Below are 24,664 nucleotides of genomic sequence, written 5' to 3'. Positions count from 1 at the left end.
GTAGTCTATTGACGCTGCTTTCAAGTTTGAAGTCGGGTAATCTGGGTATGATTTTTATGCCTGATGGTGTGAAATAAATGTAATGCTTGTTGAATCCATTAAAGCACAGTTATCGAATTTGACTGCAATGTATTCTGATAAGTGTTTGATCATTCATTAAAAAAACAAACAAACAACAGAGAACAATTTTTAATCTAGTCTGTATTAGCCACATTTGAGTTGCATTAAGTTAGTGTTTTTGAGTTGGTGCAGTCTGAAGTATCCTACATGTATATTCTTGTTGCTAATAATTTGCAGGAAGAATGTAATAAATATTTTTTTTCAGGCTTGTATGCATTAAGCCATCTGGGATGCCTTGATAGGAAGGAAGATAACTCATTTGTGTTATTGATGAAGACCCAAAGAACACTTGTGAAACTAAAACGTTTGTTAAAACTACTTTAAAATGATTATTCTCTTCTCTTGCTTCGTCTAGGTGTCCATTGCACGCATGGTTTCAATAGAACTGGATTTCTGATCTGTGCCTTTTTGGTTGAAAAGATGGACTGGAGGTAACTGAATTTTAATTCCTGTGAATTTGTAGACTAATAGCATCTTCAGTATGTTTTACTTATCATCTTGACAGCATAGCTGTCAAGACGATAAACAGCTACTCACTGTTTATTTTAAAACTTCCTACTAATTTTGAGCAAACAATGCTAACAGTATTCCTAAGGTAGCTTAGGCTCAGCCAGTCAAAATTTTCAGGTCTGGTAGGTCAAAGTTAGCTCTGCCTGCTGTGTGTGGGCTTTTGGAAGTGTATGGATTGTGCTGTCTCTGTCCCCCATGACATACCCCATGCTTTGAGTAATAATGTAGAGTTCAGAGAATGCTCAGAGTTTTTTTTTTTTTTTCTTCTGCTTTCTCACAAAGGTTTTTGTTTAACTCTTCTAGTTTCTTGAGTTCTGAAAAGGAGACATTAGCTAGAGCAACAGTGGAGAGACATCGACACTTCTGGGTTGGTGATGGGGAAACACAGTCCTTGTTTCCAGTCACTGTTTGACTAAAGTCTGTGGCATGTTTCTACAGAGGCACCTGTACTTTAAAAGTTTCGTGCCCTCATAAATAGTAATGAACTTGCTAAATAATGCTGACTTTAAAAAATACTGCCTGTACCATGCTGATGAGCCTGAGTTTGCACCTTTGGTAGTGTTCGTGAAACACTGTCTCTGAGCTGACTGGGTCATGTGCAAGGTGTGTTCCTTAATGAGTCCTTTCAGCAGTTGGATGGTATTTCTGGTATGGTCCTTTAAGGGAAGAAAATTATACTCCAGTTGCTGCCTGTTCTTGTGACTGGACATAGAGTTCACTTGGTGATTACCGTGTATTTGCAAGCTGTTTGCAAAGAACTGGGTCATCGCTTTCTGTTAGTAAACTTGGAATAAAGGCACTGGAGTAATGGAGACAGAACACTGTTAACAGTGGGTGGCTGATTCTTGGCAGAATCTTAGCTGAGTACAGGAATTAGACACAGATACTGAGATTTTTATAGCATGATTATAGTTATTCCTATGAAATAACAAATCTGTATGCTTTTAATGTAACAACTTAAAAGCAGCATGCAGTAATCAGACTCAGTATTGTGCATTTCCTCTTTGGAGAAAACGACCACAAGTCTATTTGCAAGTCCTTTTATGCAGCCTCTTTTTTATTTTCAAACCTGTGTGGGAAAAGCCTTAAAACTTAGCAGCCATATCTTCTTTGTTTTGTTTTTGTTTTGTTCAAATAACTAATTATATCAAGTTTGTTCCTCTCTGTAATACTGTTTTAACAGAGCACTCAGATTTCACTTGATAGGTAAAAATGTCCACAGCAGAAGAATTTCTGCAAGGTGGTAGTTAATGCTAAGCATTGTATCAAGATAAATCCAATTTGCTGTATCATTCGTTAAAATAAGGCACTGTTATTTGCTGTAGAGGAAATAAGGTTTTCCTGATGGAAAAATCCATCCATATTCATTCCTTAAGCGTATGATACGAGAGTACAGATGCATTGTGAATGCGGAGAGGTATTTTAAAATACAGAGTTAGTTTAAAGAAAGGTCATCCAGACTGAAAGCCCTCTAGCTAGTCATCAGAAACCTTACTAGATTTTCTTTCTTTACACCTCGTTTTCCTGGAAGACGGCTATATTTCTAGAACTTGCACAGTATGTTTTCTTTCTGCTAGCTTTCTGAGCTTAAAATCTTTCCTGCTTCTTTTGGCTTTCATTATTATCTATTCCATAATAGCGCAGAGTTCTTCTAATTTAGTAGGAGACAAATTTGAGTGTGTTTCAGGCCCCATCTCTTTTTGGTTTGTTTTAGCTTTTTGGTAGCATTGATTACAGAAGATATAATTTGATTTAAGAAAGATACAGAAGTAAAAATTGTCTCGTGAGGAAGAAATCAGGAATTCTATGAAACAGAATGAAGAACATCTTTCTAAGTAACTCAGATATTAAACTGTCATTTCTGAGATCCCCTGACCATCTGATAGCCTTACTCCTGAAAGTGTTTTCTATTTTTACTGAAGATCAGGAGAGGGAACCAAACTTATCTGGTTCTTACGAAGTATATCTCTCTCTTTTGGGACACTTATCTCAAAGTTCTCAGGCATTGTCTTGTACTGGATGGATCAGACAAAAAATGATTTTTGTATTTAGCTTTTTTTTTTTTTTATTTTATCTGTATGGTTTCCTTGTTCCAGGGGTAGACTATTTTATTATCTGAAAAAATATTCATGGCAAATCATATGCGCTTTTGTTTCCAGCTTCAGGATTCGTGCTTGTCAAGAAGCCTAATGGGGATTTACCTTTTAGTGATCTCTCTTATATTTTATAGATTCATTCAGGTTGGAAAAGACCTCTAAGATCATCTGGTCCACCCTTTAACCTAGCACTTCCAGGAACGGTGACTCAACCACTTCCATGGGCAGCCTGTTCCAACACTTCACAACCTGTTCCATGAAGAGATTTCTCCTAATATCCAACCTAAACCTCCCCTGGTGCAACTTAAAGCTGTCTCCTCTTGTCTTATCACTTGGCACTTGGGAGAAAAGGCTGATCCCCACCCTGCTTATAGCCTCTTTTGAGGTAGTTGTAGAGCATGAAAAGGTCTCCCTTAAACCTCCTTTCCTCCAGGCCAAACAACTTTCTCAGCAGCTCCTCATAAGAGTTGTTCTCTAGGCCCTTCACCAGCTTTGTTGCCTTTCTCAGGACACACTCCAGCACCTCAATGTCCTTCTTGTAGTGAGGGGCCCAAAACCGCACACAGCACTCAAGGTGCGGCCTCACCAGAGCTGAGTACAGGGGGACGATCACCTCCCTGCCCCTGCTGGTCCTAAAGCTCTTTCTAATACAAGCCAGGATGGTGTTGGCCTTCTCTACCACCTGGGCACACTGCTGGCTCACATTCAGCCAGCTATCAACCAACACCCCCAGGTCTCTTTCTGCCAGGCAGCTTTCCAGCCGCTCTTCCCTCAGCCTGTAGTGCTGCATGGGGTTGTTGTGCCACAAGTGCAGGGCCCAGCATTTAGCCTTGCTGAACCTCACACAGCTGGCCTTGGCCCATCGGTCCTGCCTATCCAGATCCCTCTGCAGAGCCCTCCTACCCTTAAGCAGATCAACACTCACGCCCAACTTGGTGTCTTGTGCTCATTGACATAAATTTTGGAGTGTTCTCCAGTTGGCTAGTAAAGGTGCTTGGCTGTTAGTTTGGTTTCAAACTATTTTTTTATGATTCTGTCTACGGTTTATTACTGCAGTTAAGTTTGAGAGTTAGAAGTCCTTCCCTGTTTAGATAAATTATATTTTTAAAATTATATATTTTTTGAGAGAAGCTGCCTGTAAGAGAAATTGCTACAAAAGATTTGGATGCATTTTATCAATGTGATGGCAAAGCCTCTAGAGAAAGTAATTCTTAGGAGGAAGCGTGTAGCCGTATTTGAATTTTATGACTTAAATTTCTGTTCATCAAGACTTCTTTTCCTCTTCATTCAGTCCTTAAGTACTTAGCTAGATGTCATCCATTCCTTTTCTACAGCAATAACAGAAGTTGTAGTTACAACAAAAGTTTTGCGTAGGTGACCAGCAGGCTGCTCTTAGCTGCAGTTAGGAGATGAAGCAGACCAAGATATAAACACAGAATCTACATGATCAATGCAAAATCTTCTGCAAGAGCAATACAGTTGCTGGGCTGATCTAAGTATGGTGGTTTGAATATCATGAATGTTTTTGTAATTAACATTTGGGGATTTTTTTCTGAATTTGCAGTACCAATACATTTTAAATAAGTTTTAGTCATGCTATGCCCTAACTAATAAATAAGACATACAGAGTAATTTTCCCATTTTTATTTGACAGTATTGAGGCAGCTGTGGCTACTTTTGCTCAGGCTAGACCACCAGGTATTTATAAAGGGGATTATTTGAAGGAATTATTCCGTCGTTATGGAGATGAAGATGATGCACCATCACCACCTGAGCTCCCAGAATGGTGCTTTGAGGAAGATGAAGAGGAGGACGATGACAGTGGTAGAACAGGAAGCCAAGAATCAGAACCTGGATCATCAAGCTCTTCGTTTGGCAAAAGGAGAAAAGAACGCCTAAAACTGGTATTTTTGATTAAAAACTTTAATATTCTAATTGCTAAGATTACTTTCATAAACGCTTAGTCATATGTTCCTACATTGTATGTGATAGAAAAGTGCTAGTGGTCATTCAAGTCAGGAACAGGTAGTACTGCCTCTAGCCAGGAAAAACAGGTAGACGTATTGCAAACTTTGTTTCCTGCCTGAACACTGAACTTCAACATTTAACTCCTCACCTATTTCAGTTGTAATAATGATTTAAAATTATTCTAATACAACATTTTTTTAAGCTTGAGTTGAGATAGTAGAGCTTTTCTCAATTGTTCAGTCTGTCTTTAGAGGTGAAATGTTATGGGATGTGTATATAAAACAGTTTTTATTTATTTTTTGCAGCCACGTGTGGATAAAATTCAAAACCTTTTAAGTTCAGTGCTTATTTTAATAAATATTCTTACTTTTGAGAATCCAGGGGGGTTGAGACTAGGATTAGCAAACAGCAATAGGATCTTAAAAACCCTAAGACAGTTTTGAAATCGTATTTTTTTCAAAGCTATTTTAACTCTAATAGTGATAAGAAATATAAGAAACGTGATCACTTACTGTGATTATTTAAACAAATTTGCATAATTCTGGTGGATTAAGTTCCTGTGGTTTAATTATAGTATGGAACTAATACTCAAGCATGGAGAATATTCTTGTACTGTACTAATCATTCAGTTCTTTCCAAATCTATGACTTTTGTTTTGTATAGAAAACAAGTACAGGAGAATATTACTGAGAGCAAAACTAGATTTAGATCCTTTCGCCTACTGTTGAAATATTTTGTTTGTGTGCTGAGGTGTGTTTGCAAGCACATGGAAATCCTCACATGAAACGTGCGGCAAAAATGCGTTTTGTTGTTACTGCAGCTGCTCATCATGCTTTACAGATTGAAGATAGTAGAAATTAGCCTGAAAGGAATGCGAAACTTTGTCCAAAGAAGCAAGATGACCTTTGAAAATCACTTTCCAATAGACCATCAGCTGAAATAAGACTGCTGATACTGTAAATATTCATAGTCAAAATATATTCAGGGATATAGCCATTACCTCTATTAGCCTTGCAGTAATACCTTGGTATCTAAAAACTTTGGGCGTTAACTGCCAAACCGATATTTTTTACTTGTCTTTTGATGCATTAGTAATTGAGGTGTGATGGTGAGGTCCAGTGATTTATTTTTTTTCCCCACAAGTATAAAGCTAAACTGATCTGTTGAACGGGAATCACAATCCTGGCTCCTCAGGCTTTTTCTTATCTGCCAGCATGTTTTTTTTTTTTTTTTTTGAAAGCTGGAAGCTAAATTATACGAATAAGCATATTAATAACGAAAACTTAATTAAGAGTTAGAGAATTTATGAAAGAAAGTCATCTAGTTAATATGCATATTCGTATAATTCAGTTTTGCAGCTCTGGAGGAACAGTCTTTGCTATGAAGAGGAGGCACGGGGAGAATTCTTTACCGTGATTCTTGGCTGGCAGATTGGACTGCTTCTTAACTGAGTAGACATGGATACAGTCTGTTTGTGATTCCTTGTAAATATGCCATCTACAGGGGGAATGATTATCAGGTAAATACCTCTTGCTCTAGATTTTCTCTTCTTTTGCTGTCTAAAGGGCTTGATGTTCATCATTACAGTTGATTTCCCTCAGCAGATGTTTTTGGCTTTCTAATTTGACCCCCTCAGCAAACACCTAGGGGTGTGTAATGTCAAACTGGCGGGGGCTGGTATGATACTAATGTGCTGAAATGTTTTTGTTTGACACAAGTCTTTGTGGGAATAGAAGGAAAGTTTCGTGGGTAGAGGAAAAGATGTTTCCCAGGCAGCTTGCTAGGATGATGAACAGTCAGGAGCAACTGCCCAGAAAGCCACAAGGAGAAGTTAGCATGCTGCCTGTTTCAGAAATTATGCCCTGGACACGAGAAACTTTACTGCAGCATCTTTAACTAAAGCTTCTGTATTTTGATGTCAAAGAGTCTTGACAACCTTTATTTTTTCCCTTACAAAGCGTTGGAACAGTCAGAACATAGTGCCATTACAGTTTCCTTCACCATCACCTGAATGTAGTTGACAGGTAACAGCAAGCCCCTTTGCTCTAGTCCCAGGTGTTACACAGCAAATCCAAACGTGTTTCGACTCCCTCAGTGCACGCCCTGCTGACCATAGCATTGAAGCAATATTAGCTGACACTTAAAATCTCACTTTGGGGAAAAAAAATAATCTCCAAGTATTTTGTAAATAGGGCAAAAAGTTAGAATTCTCAGCCAGAACTTTCCAAGTTTTCGTGGGTCACCCAGCTCTCTTACTGTTGATTAAGGAGTACCATCTGTTCTATTTCTATGTAAGTTGTGTCTTTCACGGTAAGTACAGAGCGTAATATTTAATGCTTCTAAAATGGGTGGTTATGTCTCAGCCAGTCTGGAAGAGGTGCTTACTGCTAGGGATTTGCTTCATGATGTTGAGGGCAGGTGTCTTGTGGTCATCTGTGAGACAGGGAAACTCTGAAACCTCACGGCTGATATACTTAGCAAGGGTAATATTTAAGTACAAAAGTACATCGATTCAAATATTAGTGGCTTAATTTTTCTCTAACATCCCTTCGTACATTTAACCCATATACTTAGTGTTCTGCCTGTGGACATGTCTTGATGGATATAGGAAAAAGATTTTATTATTTATTATTTATTTTATTTTTTTATTTTTCACAGCAGCATTTTATACACTTAAAGACAGGTGTCGTGTTTGCTTTCAGCCTTCTCTTTTCCCACATTAAATACCACTTTGTTAACATTTTCCCTATGGTCTTTTTTTTTTTTTTTTTTATACTTCTGACCATTCTGGTCATTCTTTGTCATGCTAACCTACATTTTTCTGAGGCATTGGTGCCCAGAATTGAACACAAGTCTCTATCTGAGGCCATCCCAGTGCTTAATAGGGAGAAATTAGTTTCATGTGTCTTAAGGCTAATGCTTCTGCTTATATATCTCAATATATAGAGACAAAATAATACTAATTCACATTTTAGTCTGTTGCTGCCTCTGTCCTTTTCACTAATCGCCTACCAGTGTGTGTTTGTGTAATTCCTTATTTCTTTTTAAGTGTAGGGCTTTGTTTATATTGAATAGAGAACTCCCCCTGCCCTTCCTGAGGATAGCACTGACTTCTAAAGCTACCACCACCAAGTCACAAAACTAAGAATATGCAATTATGAAATTTAGGGAAAGTGGAATTAATTCTTACACCTAAACCAGACCCTCCAGATGCTCCTCAATAATATTTTGCCATATTTAGTTAAAAAACAAAAACAAAAACCAAAAAACCACAACTCCTCTGAGGCTGGCTTAGAAGCAAGTTGCTTTTCTGTTTTACAGAAGTTTCATCAATCCCATGTTTTCTGAGTTACATCTGCGAGAACATGATGAGATCAAAAGCCAAGCTCAACAGAAGTGATGTTTCCTGCTTCTCCCAATTCTGCGGAGCCTGCCACTCCACAGAAAACATGATTAGTTGCACACTTTGTTATTGAGGGCAGGTGGTAGGATTTTGTTGCCTTTGTTTTTTTTGCTTGTTCATGCTCAGAGGCAGTTCTTGCGGTGTGATCCTCTGTTTCTAGGAATCAAATCTAAGCTGATCAGTGTCTCTCCCTTCCTCTTTCAGGAGATATGTGCTCTCTTTTTTTCTGATAAGCTCTGAAATGTTTCTTGGCCTCTGGAGGGCTGTCTTTGAGCATTTTGCACTTTGTCAAGTCTCTGAGTAGCTGAAGATGGCTCTTGCCCAGGCCTGGTGATAGCCACCGGGGTCAAGGGGCTGTAGGATTGGGGCTGTGCCCACCCACCCACCCCTCCAGGCAGGGTTCAGAATCAGAGCCAAGGATGTGGTGATACACGGCTGCTTCTCCTGCTGAAGTGATGGGCAGAGGGGTGTGGAGGGAAGGGCTTGATGAGTACAGTTCTGGCACCTTTTCCAAGGAAACCTCCTCACGACCCCTGAGTGCTGAGTTAAGCAAGCATTGATACGTGCAGGTGACTCACCTTGCTTTCCTACTGCTGCGCCCTCGCTGCTGAGTGTGCTTGAGGCCTGACCTTACCCTGGAAAAGCCTTGTCTTGCCATACAGCTAAGGCTCAATTTAAACTAGCATCTGGATGAGGTCCCTGGGTAACTGAGTTGATTATATTCGTAGGCTGCAATAATCAAGTGAAATATTCTCTGCCTTGACTCTCCTACTGCCTCACCTCACAACCTCATCTCCATCCTGCGACCTCGAGCGCTTTGCTCCTCACTCCTCCCAGTCTCTACTTGTTTAAAATCCACAGCGATACAGGGAGAGGTTACAAGGTGCCTACTGGAGGCATGGAGAAGCCTGTGTGGGGAAAAAACAAAACACACAAGCTTGGCTCGGCTGTCCAATTGTAAGCACTGTTGTTTCCCTAAGTCTTTCAGACTTGCACCTTTCCTCAACCCTCAAAACCTAATTGTGTATGTGTGTATACGTATGATTGTGTGCATCAAACACCTGCCACCTGTGCAAGAGACCCTGCTCCACCTGGTCAGGTCTTTAAAATCAATAAACAGTTGAAATTCCTGACAGTAAACAACAACCAAACCAAGCAAGGTACCTGGAACCAAATCAGTGTGTATCCTTCCTATGTGCTGCGAAGCTAATGCTTTTGTAATTTGGAGTAATGCACTCGAACTTTTTATCTTTCTCACCATACAGAGATTTTAAACTTCTCAAGATTACAGTGATACAATATCACGCTTGGGATATCAGGCATAGAAGTGGCATGCAGCTGATTTCAGGTCACACGGTCACTTGATCACACTATGCATTTGGACATTAGCAGCTCCAAAGCAGTTGTGTATGTGCATAACTCTCTTAATCAGATAATCTGCAAGAGAGAGTTTCAAAGGGCAGGCACTGGTTTCACATTTGACTTTATTCTTTTTTAAATCTTTGCTGTTGCCTGCTTTTTGCTTTCACCTGTGCAGTCCCTACTGGCATTGCACTCTGGCGTTCTGCAAACAGAAATAACACGGGATAAGTGATGCACCAGAAGTCTGCGGAGCTTAACGTAGTTAAGGTTATGGACTAGCTTTTTTCTTTAGGATATGCTGTTCTTAGAACATGCTTTGGTGAGGCAGCCGAGCCAATCTGAACTAAATGCAGGCTGTACTGAAAACTCCAGTTCTTCTTTCCTTTCACTCCCTGTGCTCCTTCTGCTTCCCTCGCGCTGGCTCCAGCGTTGACTCATCCTATGGTGAGCTAGTTTAGGATACTAATTTGGCAGAATATTACTAATTCATGTTGTTATTTTTGCCAACTTAGTTCCTAGACTTGCTCAAGGGTAGAAGAGATGAGTGCAATGGTGTGTGGAAGGGGAAGGGAGCAAAAAAGCTCCTTTCATCAGTAATAGAGTTAGATTTGTTCAAGCAAGTTGCAAGTATTTTAGAGAACAGGTAGGAGATGCTTCTGTCTTCATTTGCAGAATTCATAGCTCAACAAGTAAAACATACTTTGATCTTTTTTGAGAAGCACTGAGATTTTGATACGCTGTCAAAATAAGTCTGGTCGGTCTGAAACCTCCATAGAAATGTTTAGGTAGGCAGGTTTCTCAATGTGATGTTCTCAACGTGTTGTTCTCAACAATCAGCCTTATTGTGTTCTGTTGTGCAGAAGTTGTTGTTATTCCACCCATCATCAAGCCTTTTTGGGAACACAAAGGTTGTTTGAGTTTGGCTCTTACTGCCAGTGCTCTTTTATTGATCTCTACTGAGACTGTTCTGTGACATTCAGGATAGCTTCTACATTTTGGTAACTTTTTTCCCCCTACAGTGTAAGTTTACGTTTCGAAACGTGTAATGTGCTAGATACCTGAAGTGGAGGTAAAATCCATGTGTTAAAGCATCTTGTATTGAAATTACAGTCTAGATCTGAATAACATTAATTATTGAATTAAAAATGTATCTCAAAGATTCCAAGGGAGAAAAATAAGACTTAATTGGTTCATCTGCTGAGATATTTGCTTTAAAAAAAATGTCCAAAAATGTTTCCATGACTTTAAAGTATAAAAGAAATTAGCCTACTATTTTTTCTGCTGTTGTTAGTATTATTTTCCATGGATGGAGGAGAACACTGAATTGTTGGTCTAGAAATACAATTTATATATTAAAAAATATTTTGTAACACTTCATAGTTCAACTTTGTCATTAGTGTCCAGTTTACCTATTTTCCAGCCATATATTTTTTTTTTGACACATTTAAAATGGTGTCATAAAGACTTGTGTGAGAAGGACTTTTCTGACCTTTCAGCACAGCATTTTTCTACAGGCTTACGATACTGTTTAGGTCTAGATTCTCATCCATATGTCCGACGCTACCTTATTATAATACTAAGTGTACTGAAGATTATTAATTTGATCCCTAATGCAAATTACTTATGACCAATTTACAATTACGTATTTGATACTAGTGTACTTTCTGTTTAAATAAAAACATGTTAATTACAAATAAAAAGAACTGTAGCTTGATGTAAGAATTTTCTTGAGAGGTCTACAGTGCCTATCCCTTATCATTTCCTCCCGCTCATTTTAAATCTTGTGTTCATAATATGGCCCACATATTTGGTTTTATTGGCAAAGTTGAACTGATGTTTCTTGGTATTTTGGGGAGTATTAGTGCTGGACTGGAAGGAGTCTTCAAGTTTGGTATTGCTCGTGAAGGTCATGTGTTGCAAAACTAACCTGACTCTTGTATTGACATGTTCTGATATGCTTTTATGAAAGCTTACACACTAATTCTTTTTTAATTATATTTTTATTTAGGGTGCAATTTTCTTGGAAGGCATAACAGTTAAATGTGTGACCCAGGTGACAACGCAACCAAAGTTAGGAGGAATACAGCAAAAGTGCCAGCAGTTCTGTGGATGGGAAGGGTATGAGAACATTTAGAACTTCATCATTTCTATTGTCTAGAAATGTGCTATATTTCTAGTTTTGCAGAAGGGAACAGCTCATTAAAAATGAAAAGTGATTATTCTTAGATGGACTTTCACAAAAAAAAAAGGTTCAAAAAAACTTAACAATGAAACAAATGAGGATCTTACATTGTCCTATAAAACAGAACAATCAACTGTGGATTTTAAGAAAAAAGATTTTCAAATTGCTTTTACACTGAGATAACAATGTTTTTAGATGAATTGCTGCCATCCAATTTCAAAATGTAGTCTAGTCCAAGTATTTGTGTAAAATTTAGTGCTTCTTCATGCAGTAGATTTATTTATACAGCTGCAATTACACTCCAGTTGTAAGGTATAATACTCATTTTTATGGCCAACCTGGATTTATGTCCAATGTTAATGAGAGTTTTGGTTTTAATGTCTCAGATTCTGAACTTCATCTTTATGAGGCTGAAGAACCAGGGAGTTGCTAACAGCGCTTCCTAACTTTCTGAAGCTTACAGTTTTTCCAGTGCTTCTAGTTTTGAATTCAAACCTCTCTTCATCTAAAATTAGAACTTCGAAGTTCTACATAATTCATTGTTTTGTCATGAACAAATACCTTTGTTCTTATCAGAAAAACATTTGGTTCTTCTCCCAAAATACCTTGTTGGGGAAGATGTTCTAACTGCCAAGTTAACCTTGCAGCAAGTCTAGTACAAGGTGTGACTTCAGTCTGATGAAAAAATGCATTGCCTTTTGTGACTACTTATTGCAGAACATTAATAAACATGTTTCTCTTTTTAGCTCTGGATTCCCTGGAGCACAGCCTGTTTCCATGGACAAGCAAAATATTAAATTTTTGGAGCAGAAGCCATACAAAGTTAGCTGGAAAGCAGACGGCACACGGTAAGCTCATTTTAAATGGAAAAAAAACCCACCACCTCGTAAGTTGGATGGATGGTTTGTACGTTCCCAGAAAAGTGTATTTGCATGTACAGTGCTGTGATCCTTTATTCAAACTTGTAGTTTTGGTTCGTGCGAAGGGGTCCATTTTTTTTTTCTGTAACACTACAACCTGATCAGATGATGTGTCGAATCTGTTTGATGCTAGGATTTCTGGTTTGAAATGCATCCTTATCAGAGAATCATAGAATGGCTTTGATGGGAAGGCACCTTAAAGACCATCTAGTTCCAACCCCCTTGCTCTGGGGAGGGATGCCACCCCCTAGGTCATGTTGCCCATGGCCCCATCCAATCTGGCCTCGAACACCTCCAGGGATCCTTATATCTAATTTCTCCTTTTTTCTCATGTTAGCATTTCAGGGTAGAAGAAACTCCATACGTTACCGAGTACAGAATGACAAACACTTTTATGTCACTTGCAACTTTTCCTACTTGATAACTTCTACAACTGCAATTGCCTGTTTTGCAGTCGTAGTATTTCAGTGCTTACTTGAATTATTGATATTAACAAAACTTAATGGTCCTGATCAAAATCCCTTAACAGCTTTGTAAGAAGTATGAAGAGAGAGGCTGTGCCAGCTGTTCGTTCATTGATTGCTGTAACTAGCATGGGTCAGTTGATGGTTGAAATGTTTTAACAAATGCATTGAGCGTTAGCTAACTCCAGCATGACTAGAACATTTTCTGTGGTGCAGTCCCCAGGCTACGTTCTCAAGGTGACTAGTTTTGTGAGATTCTGATTTGAACATCATCTGTGTGGTATCCTTTTGTTGCTTTCAGACTTGTATGAAAGAGCTGTGTCACACAGGGTCTTCCCTCTACCCCCAACAGTTTGGATGAGGTGTAGAAAGTATTTCTTAGTCACATGGAAATAAACCCCCAAAAGTTAGGTACACTGTTGTTCATCTACTCTTGCAAAAAGGTACTGTGGCTCTTCGTATAAGCAAATCTTCATTGAGTCAAATTCTTAAATTCCAAAATTGAGATTATTTTTGTAGGACTGAATGTTTTTAATAATTTGGAACATTTCTGAAATTACAGCTATTTTCTTGAGGCCTTGGATGACTGGAAACATAACCATTGGGGAGTGATGCTCTAACCTTTTTTCTTCAGTATTTCTGGTTTCAAAACTAAAATCAAGAATCCTAGGTATTAATGGAAATGGTCTTGACCTATGCCACTTGTAGCATTTAGATCATGGTCTTCTATTTTGTTGTGAGCACTCTCTTAAGGTAGTTGGTAACAATACTTCTTATATCATATTCAATAGCATCTCGCAGGAATGTCTTATTCAGTAGTGTCTCACTAACAGGAAGAACTTGAATTGTGTGATGCATCACACAAAATTTCAACAAAATTGTTGAAAATAATTATATTTTCAACAGTTCGATCTTGACTTCTGAAATATGTTCTTTACATACAGTAGTACTTAAGCAATTGTAATCTGTACTAAGTGGAATGACTTTAATTTGTATTCACTTAAAGCAAATGAATAGATTTTCAACCTGCTTTGACTTGATCAGAAACAGCACAATTACAGTGAACGTACATGTGGTAAGAGGAGGACTCTTGGGCTTATTTGTGCCCAGTGTTTTAGACTATCACGGGAGACCAATCTCCACACGAACACAAGTTAGAAGGCATCAGTTGTATGGATGAGATGTGAGGAGATGAGAGTTCTTGTTTTCAAACTGGTTTTGTATATAGATAAAGGCAAAAAGTTTTGCTTCAGCACTTTGTAATGGAAGTCATGCTCCTTTCCGTGTGCTGACACAACAAAGCAAAGTTTTAGTACCAAATCAGCAAATGATGTAGGATGTCTTCAAAAGATTTTCCCTGTGTTTGCTGTTTTGTTAGGTTTGGTGTCTTCAGTCGTAGAATGGAATAGCCTAGGTAATGAAAAGTCTGGAAAATGTGGGGAATTGGATATCTTATGAGAACTACCAAGTGGTTCCACGCGGCGTCAGTCAGGATTCAGCACAGCTCAGCCAGAACTAAGCCATCTTCCACTAAAAAGGCCCCTCGGATGCCTCTCAGCTGTGTTGTTTTTACTTCAAGGGTTTATTAGCTTGGGCAGAGCATGATGTGAAAACACAAAGTAAGCTCCCACTCAGTATGACATCCAAGCCTTAAGAAAAAGGTGGGAATGCTGGCCTTATCACCCAAATGTTTGTGCACACAGTTGGCCAACGTTAATGTGATGCAGGCATTTGGAGAGAGCTGGGTTACAGAAACATCGTGTTGGGAGACCCAGGCTTATTCTCAGAGCAGTACCGTGCATTCAGATGCTGTTGAGCCTAAACAAATAAACTCAGCCAACTTAAATTGACCATGCAAAGAGCCAGATGGGAGTCTTTGCATTTATTATGCTTTTAATCCACATTCCAGATATACTATCCATGAAGTTAACTTCTAAAACTATGAAAATGTTTGCAAAGTATTAATGTCCCGTGCAGCTCAGATATTGGGATTGGTAGCCCTTGTCTTTTTGACATCTTGCTCCTTAAGGAAGCCTTTGTTTTAGGGATTGATTTACACTAGTATTTTTGTATGTGTTAAGGATATTTTGTGGAATTGTTTTCAAATAATCTAAGCCTGTTGCTTCTAGAAATAGTAACACCAAAAAAAGTTTTTTTTTTTTTTTTTTTTAATAATTTTTTTACTGAAGGCTATTTGATATTAAAGGGGAAAAATGTTTCATCTGCAATGTCTCGTGTGCATTGCAACTGAAGAATAATCTGGTAAAAACTATGGGTCATTGACTGATGCAGTTTGGTACAATTTACAACAAATAGTAAGATAGAGGATTGTAAGCTGTTTTTCACATTTCTCTTTCTTTATTTTCAATATGAAAAGCCTTTGGCATGTTGTATTCATTGGGAAAAGTGAAGATTTAGGGAGTATTCTTTAATTCTTACTCAAATGTACAGGGTGCATTCATTGCAAATAGTGGAGTAATTATCTATGAAATAGTGCACCACAAGGACTGACTGTCATGAAGGAAATTAAAGTGTGTGTATATACTTTCTTAGAGGAATTTTAAATATTCGGGGTGTTTTATCCCGCATTTTTAAAATTCAGGATTAATAATTAAGAATAAAACTGAGGAAACTGCTCAGTTATATAATACAAATAAAGCACAGTTATGGAGAAGATAGGTATGCTCAGAGAAGAAATTGGTGCTACGCAGATCCAGTGTTAATGAAATTCAGCTGAAGGAATGTTATGAAAGAGATTAAAGACAAAAACCTGAGCTGTTATTTGGTCATGTAGGCAGTGTGTGTGATAGCCACGCTAATGAACAATGAAAAATGACTGGCAATTTTTACACTGGATGTGCTTCTAATTATTTTGTTGTTCTTCAGTGGTCCAGGCTCCCTGTGTAATTAAACAGATTTTCATTAATTATTCTGAATGTTTGTGTTGACAGACATGACCTTCCTGCATTTAATATTAAGACATGAGTTACTGGAGATCCATTTACAGATACCTTACTCACTTTATCTGGAAATGAAACCCCTGTTGTCACACATCTCTGAACATATTCTGTTAAATGCGTGACAGATACAGCAGCCTAAGCTGGATATTGCAATGTTATTTTGCTTATATAGTTGTTTTCGTTGTGGTTTTGTCTGTCTTTTTGGTTTAAAGAGTACTGCTGTTTCATCAGGCTGGCTGGACGTACAGAAAAGTAGGTACTTAACTAACAACTTTATTCTATGCTTTCTCACTTGAATAAAACTCTCTCATAAGGGTTAATAACAGTATTTGCTCAGCCTGGCCAAACTTCTTATATTTCACCATTGTTAAATATTTGCATTTTATTCCTTCAGCAGTAGTTTTCTCTAGAGGTTTCAAAGCTGAAAGCCTTATTTGTAGATTGCCTTAACTGGCATATAGTACCAGTAATTTCATTGAGGACTTACATTTTTCTCCAAAGGCATCTCTTATTCCTATTGATTTCAACTGGAGCTGAATGTTCTTGTTTTCTTAGTATTGCTATATTTTTCTACCCATAATAAAAAAATTTAAAAAAAATAAAAAAATAAAAGAAGTATTTCCCTAACCAAAAGAGCATTATTTATCGTCTTGCACTGACTAGATAATGTGATTCAACCAATTAAATTATTTGACAGTGATTCTATAAAATGTTTTGGTGAAATTTACTGGAGCACTAACTTATGCACTTATGTAAATGCATGAGTTATGAGTTTTTTTTTTTTTTTTTTTTTTTTTTTTTTTTTTTTTTGTCAAAACTCATCTTCCTCTATTCTGATGGACCCCCAGGTTCAAAATCTTTGGGCTTATCCTTGCTTGCTGTGTCCTGATTTGCAGTGGATGTGTCCACACCAGTGGTCTTGCTTGTTCAGTGCCTCGCTTCCAGAGCCCTTCCATGAGCACCACCAAGGCACGTGCCTTGTTCTTGCTGCACGTTACCTTCTGGAGCAAACCAACGTGTTCAGTCCAAAGGGGAATGCAGTGTGGATAAATTACTTCTCCTTGCCAGCCCAGGGTGGTTTTTCAGTTTTGTTCTCTCAAACAGTCCTGAATACTGTCTGTAGGAGCATGCAGTATATACCCACAGAACGTGTTACAAAGACACTCTGGTAAATGACAGTGCAGCACACTTATTTTATATGTTTCTAAACTGAATAAGGACAGAAGGTATTTCAGGGCTGTCTTGCCTCCACGGATGCCCAGAAGCACATGAGAAAGTCCTGGTGTATAGCACGGTAGGCTCTTGTGCTCTCAACTCATGTTCTCCTATGTCTACCTGGGAGGCCTGTGATGTGTTTCCCAGTGCTCCACAGAGCACCAGTACAGTTCGGCATGGAGAAGACATCCAAAGGTAGGTGTCTACAGGTGGGCCTGGGAGACACCGAACTCCTGTTGGAGCCAGTGCCTTCTACAGGGCGATTCAGCCAGGCCTACACTAGACACTTGACGGCTGATCTGCAGAATAATCACTCAGTGTTTCCTTCACTGAGCTGGCTAGATGTCATCAGCAAAGAACTTAGCAAGCTTGTTTATAAATGTCTGTGTGTTGGCATCTGTACCTGTTCATCTCAGGTTTAGAAAAGTGATCTTTGAGATAAAAGGCCCTTGAAGTTCACTTAGCATCGTCTGTCTTTGGAAAAATACTTCCTGTGTGCCAGTTCTTTGCCTGTAAATTTTATATGGAAGCCATTCTGTTTTGGGGAAAAACATTTCCAAAATCGTATTGTATTATTATTACAAATGTACTTAAGTTTGCAGTTATTTTGCCTGGTTTGGCGTGAGCTCTGTTCTGTATATTTCCCGGAACAGTTGTCAAACCTCTAGTGTCTTAAAAATCATTTTTATGCTAATCTATTCATGAGGCACCGAAATCAAAAGGACAAATTTTCCACTGCTAAAATGATGCCTTTGGGCTTTTTAATATGAAATATATGTTTTATATTAGCAATAGCTACCAGGTATGGATAGCTTTACAAATGCATCCAATTTTCTAGGGCTGGGCTTGCTGAAATATTAGTCGCTGACTGAATAAGCTAATTGTTACAGTATGTTCAAGGCGTACTGTATGACTCAGTGTTAGCAACTTCGTACTGTAAAGTGATTAGCCCAGGTGGTTAGCGGCTTGCTCTATCCCTTGATACGTATCTCATTAATAATGTTTGTAGCAGATGTTTGTTCTAATGAGTGGGGCTGAATGTTCAGGCAGGAGTAGGGTTGGTGGAGTAATGAGACACCAGTTTTGGGGAAAAAAAAGACCATTCCCATCAAGAAGAATAAAAAGCTTTAAAATGTCTATAGAATAATTCAGATTAATACAGTCAAAGAGGACTAGGTTTTGTCATGGTAAAATGTGACCTGAACAAATTGCAAACTATTAAGGGGCATGAATTCTTTTCTTACATTTATGGGAGCACATTTTCATTTTTCACCTTTGTATGAATGCAGTTTTCAGATTGTGTTTATTATTTTTTATTTGTACTATGGCTGTTCAATTACGGTAAGCCAGCTATTTAGCAGAAATGCAGAACAGGTAGTTCTTGCCAAAGACTATTCTATTTGAAGAATATTCATATAAATTTGATGGCTCACTGATACCTAAATGCAAAGAAGTAGATATAGCACATACAATATATATAAGAACTCTTGCTAATTGTCTAAAAGGCTTGTAACAAAATGTTTAGAAACATCTACGAAGTTAGTAGTTTTTTTTGTTTTTTTTTTTTTAAATAATTGGCAAATTACATTTTTGAAAAAGTGCTGTTGCCTAAATAATTCTCATTTTGATAGTACCGTAATAGAAAATACATTAAAACTACAGCTAAGTGTGTGATAAACTAAGTGTATGATAAAATTGGTAGCCAAATTTTAAAACTGTTTATTAATCCAAGGCATATATGTTACTATTACTTGATAAGTCACAATAATCATGTAACTCGTGATAGCTGCCCAGATGCTTTTGGTACAAATTTAGGAAATTTTTATTTTTTTCTGAAGAACTTTGAGGTTTTTCCTGCTATAATCTCCTCAAACACTTGTGAACATTGCTTGAAGGATGTCTACTGGCTGATCTTTTCACACATGTTGTTAGAAGGTGATGAATGCAGGGATGAAAGTTTTTTCCCTGAATTTGCACGACTAAATACTTTCTTCTTTTCCTATCCTTTTGTCCTTTAGATAGTGAGGTAAAGTGTACTCATATAACTGAGAAATATCAGATTCTTAACATGAAAAGTTAGCCAGAAGTCTTCTGAGGTCTGAGTAACTTGCAAAAGGGTGATCATTTGCTGAAGAACAACTCTATAAAACCAGAGAAACCTGAGAAACAAACTTCGTTTTAAAAATTAGGAGGTAAAATGAACTAGGCCAAAATAAGGTATCACAGAAGAAGAAAGGTCACCTGTCTACATAAGAATAAAGAAGACATGGCTGGATGGTTTCATGGAAAAGCCATGAAAGAGGCAGGACAAAGAGAGAAAGTTGAGGTAATAACCCAAATGAAAGACAGAGAAGATGAGAGAGTAGTACTAATCCAAATAAAAAACAAATTATGCAACTGAGAACTTTTTATTAAGAATGAGAGACCAGCTTGTCATGCAAGAAAGCCTGGAGAACAGGAAGATTGTCTCATGAGAGAGAAGATATTAAGGTGGAGTTGAACTGGAAGGAGACTCTGGGAATGAGAGAGTCACAGAGTGGTTGAGGTTGCAAGGGACCTCTGGAGATCATCTAGTCCAACCCTCCTGATAAGCAAGGTTACCTGGACCACGTTGCATAGGATCACATCCAAACAGGTTTTGAATATCTCCAGAGAAGGAGACATAGATTAGTTTTCAGATCTGTACAAATGACATGAGCAGATTCTTATGGGGATGGAGGTTTATGGCCAGTGGTGGAAAATGCCTGAATTGGAGTCTTACACAAATGTTAGTGAATTTTTTTCCCAATGTACAGGAGGAAGAGAAAAAAGTAGGCTGCTGAGATTTGCCAGATGGCTTCAGAAATGCTGCTAAGAGGAGGGTTTAGGGCTGTTCATCCCTGAAAAGCATTTATGAGTCGGCTTTTCTCAAGGGGGCCTTACTTTCTGGTCCTAGATGGCTAGCAAATAAGGAATTATTTTAAGCTATATTTTGTATGTCTTGTTTCATCGTGTTCATTGTTGTACATGTGTCCAGTCCTGGGGTCAGGAAGGAGCATTTGCCTCTTAAGGATGTGATGGGGTGGAGAAACCACACTAGAATTACCTGGGCATTTTTAAACCATACCTTCTTTTCCTTTCCTGTCCTCAATTATCTTAAAAATTATATATATACCTCAGATATTTATCAATTTTTCACCTTGATCGGAAATGCTGTGTATCCCTTCCTTTGCTGGGGCATTTTTTTACCGTCTGAAATCTTGAAAGACAGAAGTGTTGGGGGCTTTGGGTTTGGATCTGCATTAAACAGACTTTTACTGTCCAAATGAATTTATTATGGGAGTGACAGTCTTTCTGAACAAGTGGGCTTAACTCAAGTGGTTTGATTCCACGTTAAATAAGCTCTATTCATGTCTGTTTATGGAACTGTCAGCAATGGGCAGAGCCTCAGCTCTTGAATGCTAGTTATACATTGTGTGGGTGGGGGACAGTTGTTGATCAGACACTTATTTTTATTGAGTATTGAATAAAGCAGTAATGGTAAGGCGTAAATTTTCTATTACACTATTGGAACTTTGTCAAAATGGGGTATTTAAAGAGAAGATTTGCACCAGAAACCTTACTTGCTATTCCCTTATTCCTAACTCTGCACTATTTTGTTGCATGCTACCTTTTTAAGTAGCATGCTTTTAAGTAGCATGCTTAGCAGTCTTTGGGAGGGAAGTAGTTTATTTACTATGGTATAGCCCCTAGTGATCCTCCTTTATAATTGTTTTCTCTTACGGAGCTAGTTAATTTTAACTTGCTCATTTTTAAACTAGTTCTGTAGTTCTGCTTCTTACAGATCTGGAGGAACTTACAATTTTCTTAAAATTTGGAAGAACTTTGATTTAGGATGAGTCAAGAATCCATGTGAGTTTATTTTGAAGAATATACTTAAATGGAGATTGCATATATTCTGGATGGAAAACTAAAGTTGTGAAATTTATACAAATAGTTGTACTAAAGCTTTTTTCCCCCCCTCCAAACAAGGTTGAATGCTGTAAATAGCTTTTGAGCACTATAGTACTAATCAGTTGTTGAACACCTGCAGTTGAGCTTTTAAGTGTGTAATGATACCATAATGTCAAGCTTCCCCAAGTGTATAGAGAAATCACATACATGGTTCTGTATTACAAAGTGAGGCTTTTTTAAAGTTTGCACCTACTTGATTTGTGCTTTTTTAGGATAGACAATGGTATTAGCTGCCTTTCTCATGGTTGATAGAAAGAAGTTACAGCATGGTAAATGGCATTCCTCTTAATTTTCTGAAAAAGCAGATGCCTAATTCATATTGTGTACTTAGGTAGGAGAGGAAAAGAAGATGGGGAGTAGGGAGCAGGTAAGATGTGTTTTAGGACTAGAAAGATGGGTTTGTAGTAGCTGATACATCTTAAAAATTCTCTCTTGTAGTCTTGTTGAGCAATAATCTTAGGATTACAAGGTTGGTGTAAGCCTGTTTTTCATAGTGTTAGAAATTATGAAAATAGCAATCCTTACTTGAGTTTTTATTTTGAGAGTGGAGGGGGAAACAAAACAAAGCCCAGCTTGGATGAGGTCTGATTAGGGGCACTTTACCCATATTTAGTGTGTCCGGTGTGTCAAGGTAAGACATTCTAGCTCAAGGTGGTTTGAAGTGAAGGAGATCCATCACAAGGTTGCCTTGGTGATCTCCACCAGTTGACGTGTTGTTGGTGTTGGTCTTTTCTTGCTTTTTACCCATTGAGTGAGAGCATGCTTAGACTTTCTGGCGGTCTTGCAGCAAAACAGGATTTGTCAAATTTCAGCAGCCAGTCTAAGGGGAGTCCCAGATAACTGGGGAGTGCAGTGTCATAAGGTGTTAGACTAATATACTATCTGGGACCAATGTGTCGAAGTATTGTTACTCTTAAGTTTGCACAAGAAAGTATTATTTTAAATAGTGATACGTATTATAGTCCAGATCGAGCAGTTTTGTGCTTGTTGGACTAGGTCGAAATAGCTGTGTTTTTTTAAATCTTAATGGTTCATTTGGTGTGGGTGTCATTGTTTTTATTTTTTTTTGCTTCTCTACCTCCTGAAGTCTGTCTTTTTAAATCATTGAATCAATATATAGAAATAATAGGTACGACAGGTCGTATCATCCCCACTTTGGATCCAGACTGACTCAAATGGCTGAAGAATGCCTTCTTGCTCTAGGTCGTGGTCTCATTTATATGTGCCTAAAACAGAGTCATGACCCCGAAGACAAACCACAGATAGAAGCTGTTGCTGCTGTGTCCCTTTCTTAGATGGTTAAAGAGTGCTTTGATGTGAAACCATGCCAATTAAAAGTTCATTTTTTGAAGCACCAGACTTGATGTTTCACAGTTCTGGGGCAAGTTTTTATGCTCAGAATTCTGAGCGCTTTGAAAAGTACTGCTTAACTAATTATTCCTATAAAACTATTGGAATATTTGAACAGATTGTCTTTTTAAGCAAGCTCTTTTGTTTATTTATAAAGAGTTAATGTATGAAAATGCGTATTATGGAGCTTGTGCTATGAATACTAATCTTAAAGTATTCAACTGTAGTCCTGGAATATTCTAATTAGATCGAGATAAATGGTGTGCCTCCTTTTGTACCTGATGTTCAAGCCATGAATACCAGTGATTAATGATTTATTTATTAATTTTTTCTTCCTCATAGACCGCTTTTGAGGGTGGAACAGCGTGTCCTGTGCTGCTGGTTCTCTTGGGAGCGTTACGGGCACATTTCATCAAGTGTAATGGATTAAGTTTATTCAGGGAAGAATGATAGCAGAGTCTGTAGAGTGTGCCTATACAAATATCTAGGGCAGCGTTTTCCCTTGGAGCTAGTCTTCTAATCTGTGAGCACAGCTGACAGTTGTACTCTTCTGTGGCTGGTGCCTGTGATGTAGACAGAATCAACCCAGCATATATTCTGGCATAAATCAAATCAAAGTTAAGGGAACTTCCTCTTTCAAAGCTGTATACGCTTTTCTTGCCTGTTACATAGTGGACTTCCATGAGAAACAGGGTTCTCTTGCTTGGGGAAGGGTGGAGTGTAATTATTTGTCATCTGATACCAAGGTTTGGTTTGGTTTTGTTTTTAAATACCTCTGCGTAGCTGCTGCTCTGCATTTTTTGAGCTTTTTGCTCCTTTGCTTCAGGCGTGAATTCCCCTTTAAATCTACAAGATATTTTCAGTCTGAAAATTGTGGAGGAGGAATGCAGTCAAACAAATTCAATCAAGCTTTAAGCTGAATATTTGCAATAAGTAATAGAATTCATTTTTGAGAGAATTCATCAGTTCAGTCAAGCTTATGTTATGAGATCATTCAAACAAATGACAACTTTTTAGGAAAGTAATCAGAATGTTATGCTGTACAGTTGTTTGCCAATACTGTTCTTCCATCTAATGTAAAGATGTACTTTACTTTAATACCTGACCGCTTACCTTCATTAAAGTTTGGGTGAAGCATAGAAAATCTACTCTTTAAAATAAATCTGCTAGTATACAAGTTGTTACTGGTTCACACAGTTTCTAACCAGCTAACAGTTCTTTTGTTTTCAACACCAGATACTTCTTATTGAAGAATTCTTGGAGTTCGTTATATATTAGTTATAAATAAACTTAGCCTTTGTGGTAGGTCAAATCATGATAACAAGATGCTAACTTCAAATTTAACCCATAAGGTTTAATATCCTTTAAGAAATAGTGTCGTGGATTTTTTGTGTCTTTAACTTAATTAAAACCCTGGAAGGCTGTCAAGAAAAATGCTGTAACTGGATAGTCTTTTTTTGACCTTGCTAAATTCTTGGTTTTAACAGCGCTGTCGCAGAGTTTCACAATCTAATAATACTTCAGATAGAAAATATAGTTTTGCATTGGTTTTTAATTTGCCATCTGTTAAATTAATTAAAGGCATCTTTATCCTTGATTTATAGAACAGGAAAAACTGAAGTTTGAACTCAGTTTAAGTTATGATACTTTATTAGGAGAAAAAATAGCAGCTTCCACACTTCTGCATGTTCCTGTGCTCCATGGTATTACCATTAGCTCCCCCTTTATACAAAACCTGACTTCCCTGATAATGCTGGTGCACATGCTATTCCAGGTGAGGGGGTGCTAGCAAACTGTGTAACGATGCAAGATTATTTATTTCTGTGTTATGCATTGTGCTCTTAGTTGTGTGACCTGATGATTTGTTTGCTGTTCTTTGGCTGCAGGTGTCTTTCTGTGGTCTTGCTGACCTCTAAGATGTGGCTGCTGTATCGGCTTTCTCAGCCAGCAGAGTTAATTTAAAAGCTTGTAAGGGAGAGTGTGTGGTCTTGGCTGTCTCTTCCTGCCTGTGTCTCCGTACCTTTTGGATATTGAAACCTGCATTGTTATCGTAGTTTGGGGCGTTATGAAGATTTCTGTAGTAAGTGGTGCAATCTGCAGATTGACTGCTTCGCTTTGCAT

The 24,664-nt window shown here is 38.0% G+C and overlaps 1 protein-coding gene across 1 annotated transcript in view; it reads left to right on the top strand.

The window, feature by feature from the left end:
- Positions 1-24,664, top strand: part of RNGTT (RNA guanylyltransferase and 5'-phosphatase) — a 179,385-nt gene that overhangs the window by 14,593 nt on the left and 140,128 nt on the right. The window contains exons 5-8 of the mRNA XM_032184677.1: positions 476-551; positions 4,381-4,630; positions 11,468-11,577; positions 12,388-12,489. Of these exons, the coding sequence (XP_032040568.1) occupies positions 476-551; positions 4,381-4,630; positions 11,468-11,577; positions 12,388-12,489 (538 nt within the window). The remainder of the gene's footprint in view (positions 1-475; positions 552-4,380; positions 4,631-11,467; positions 11,578-12,387; positions 12,490-24,664) is intronic.

Source organism: Aythya fuligula, chromosome 3, assembly GCF_009819795.1.
Source record: "Aythya fuligula isolate bAytFul2 chromosome 3, bAytFul2.pri, whole genome shotgun sequence".
Taxonomy (NCBI): Eukaryota; Metazoa; Chordata; class Aves; order Anseriformes; family Anatidae; genus Aythya; species Aythya fuligula.
Note: the sequence above shows the minus strand (reverse complement) of the source record. Positions and strands in the feature narration are given on the sequence as shown.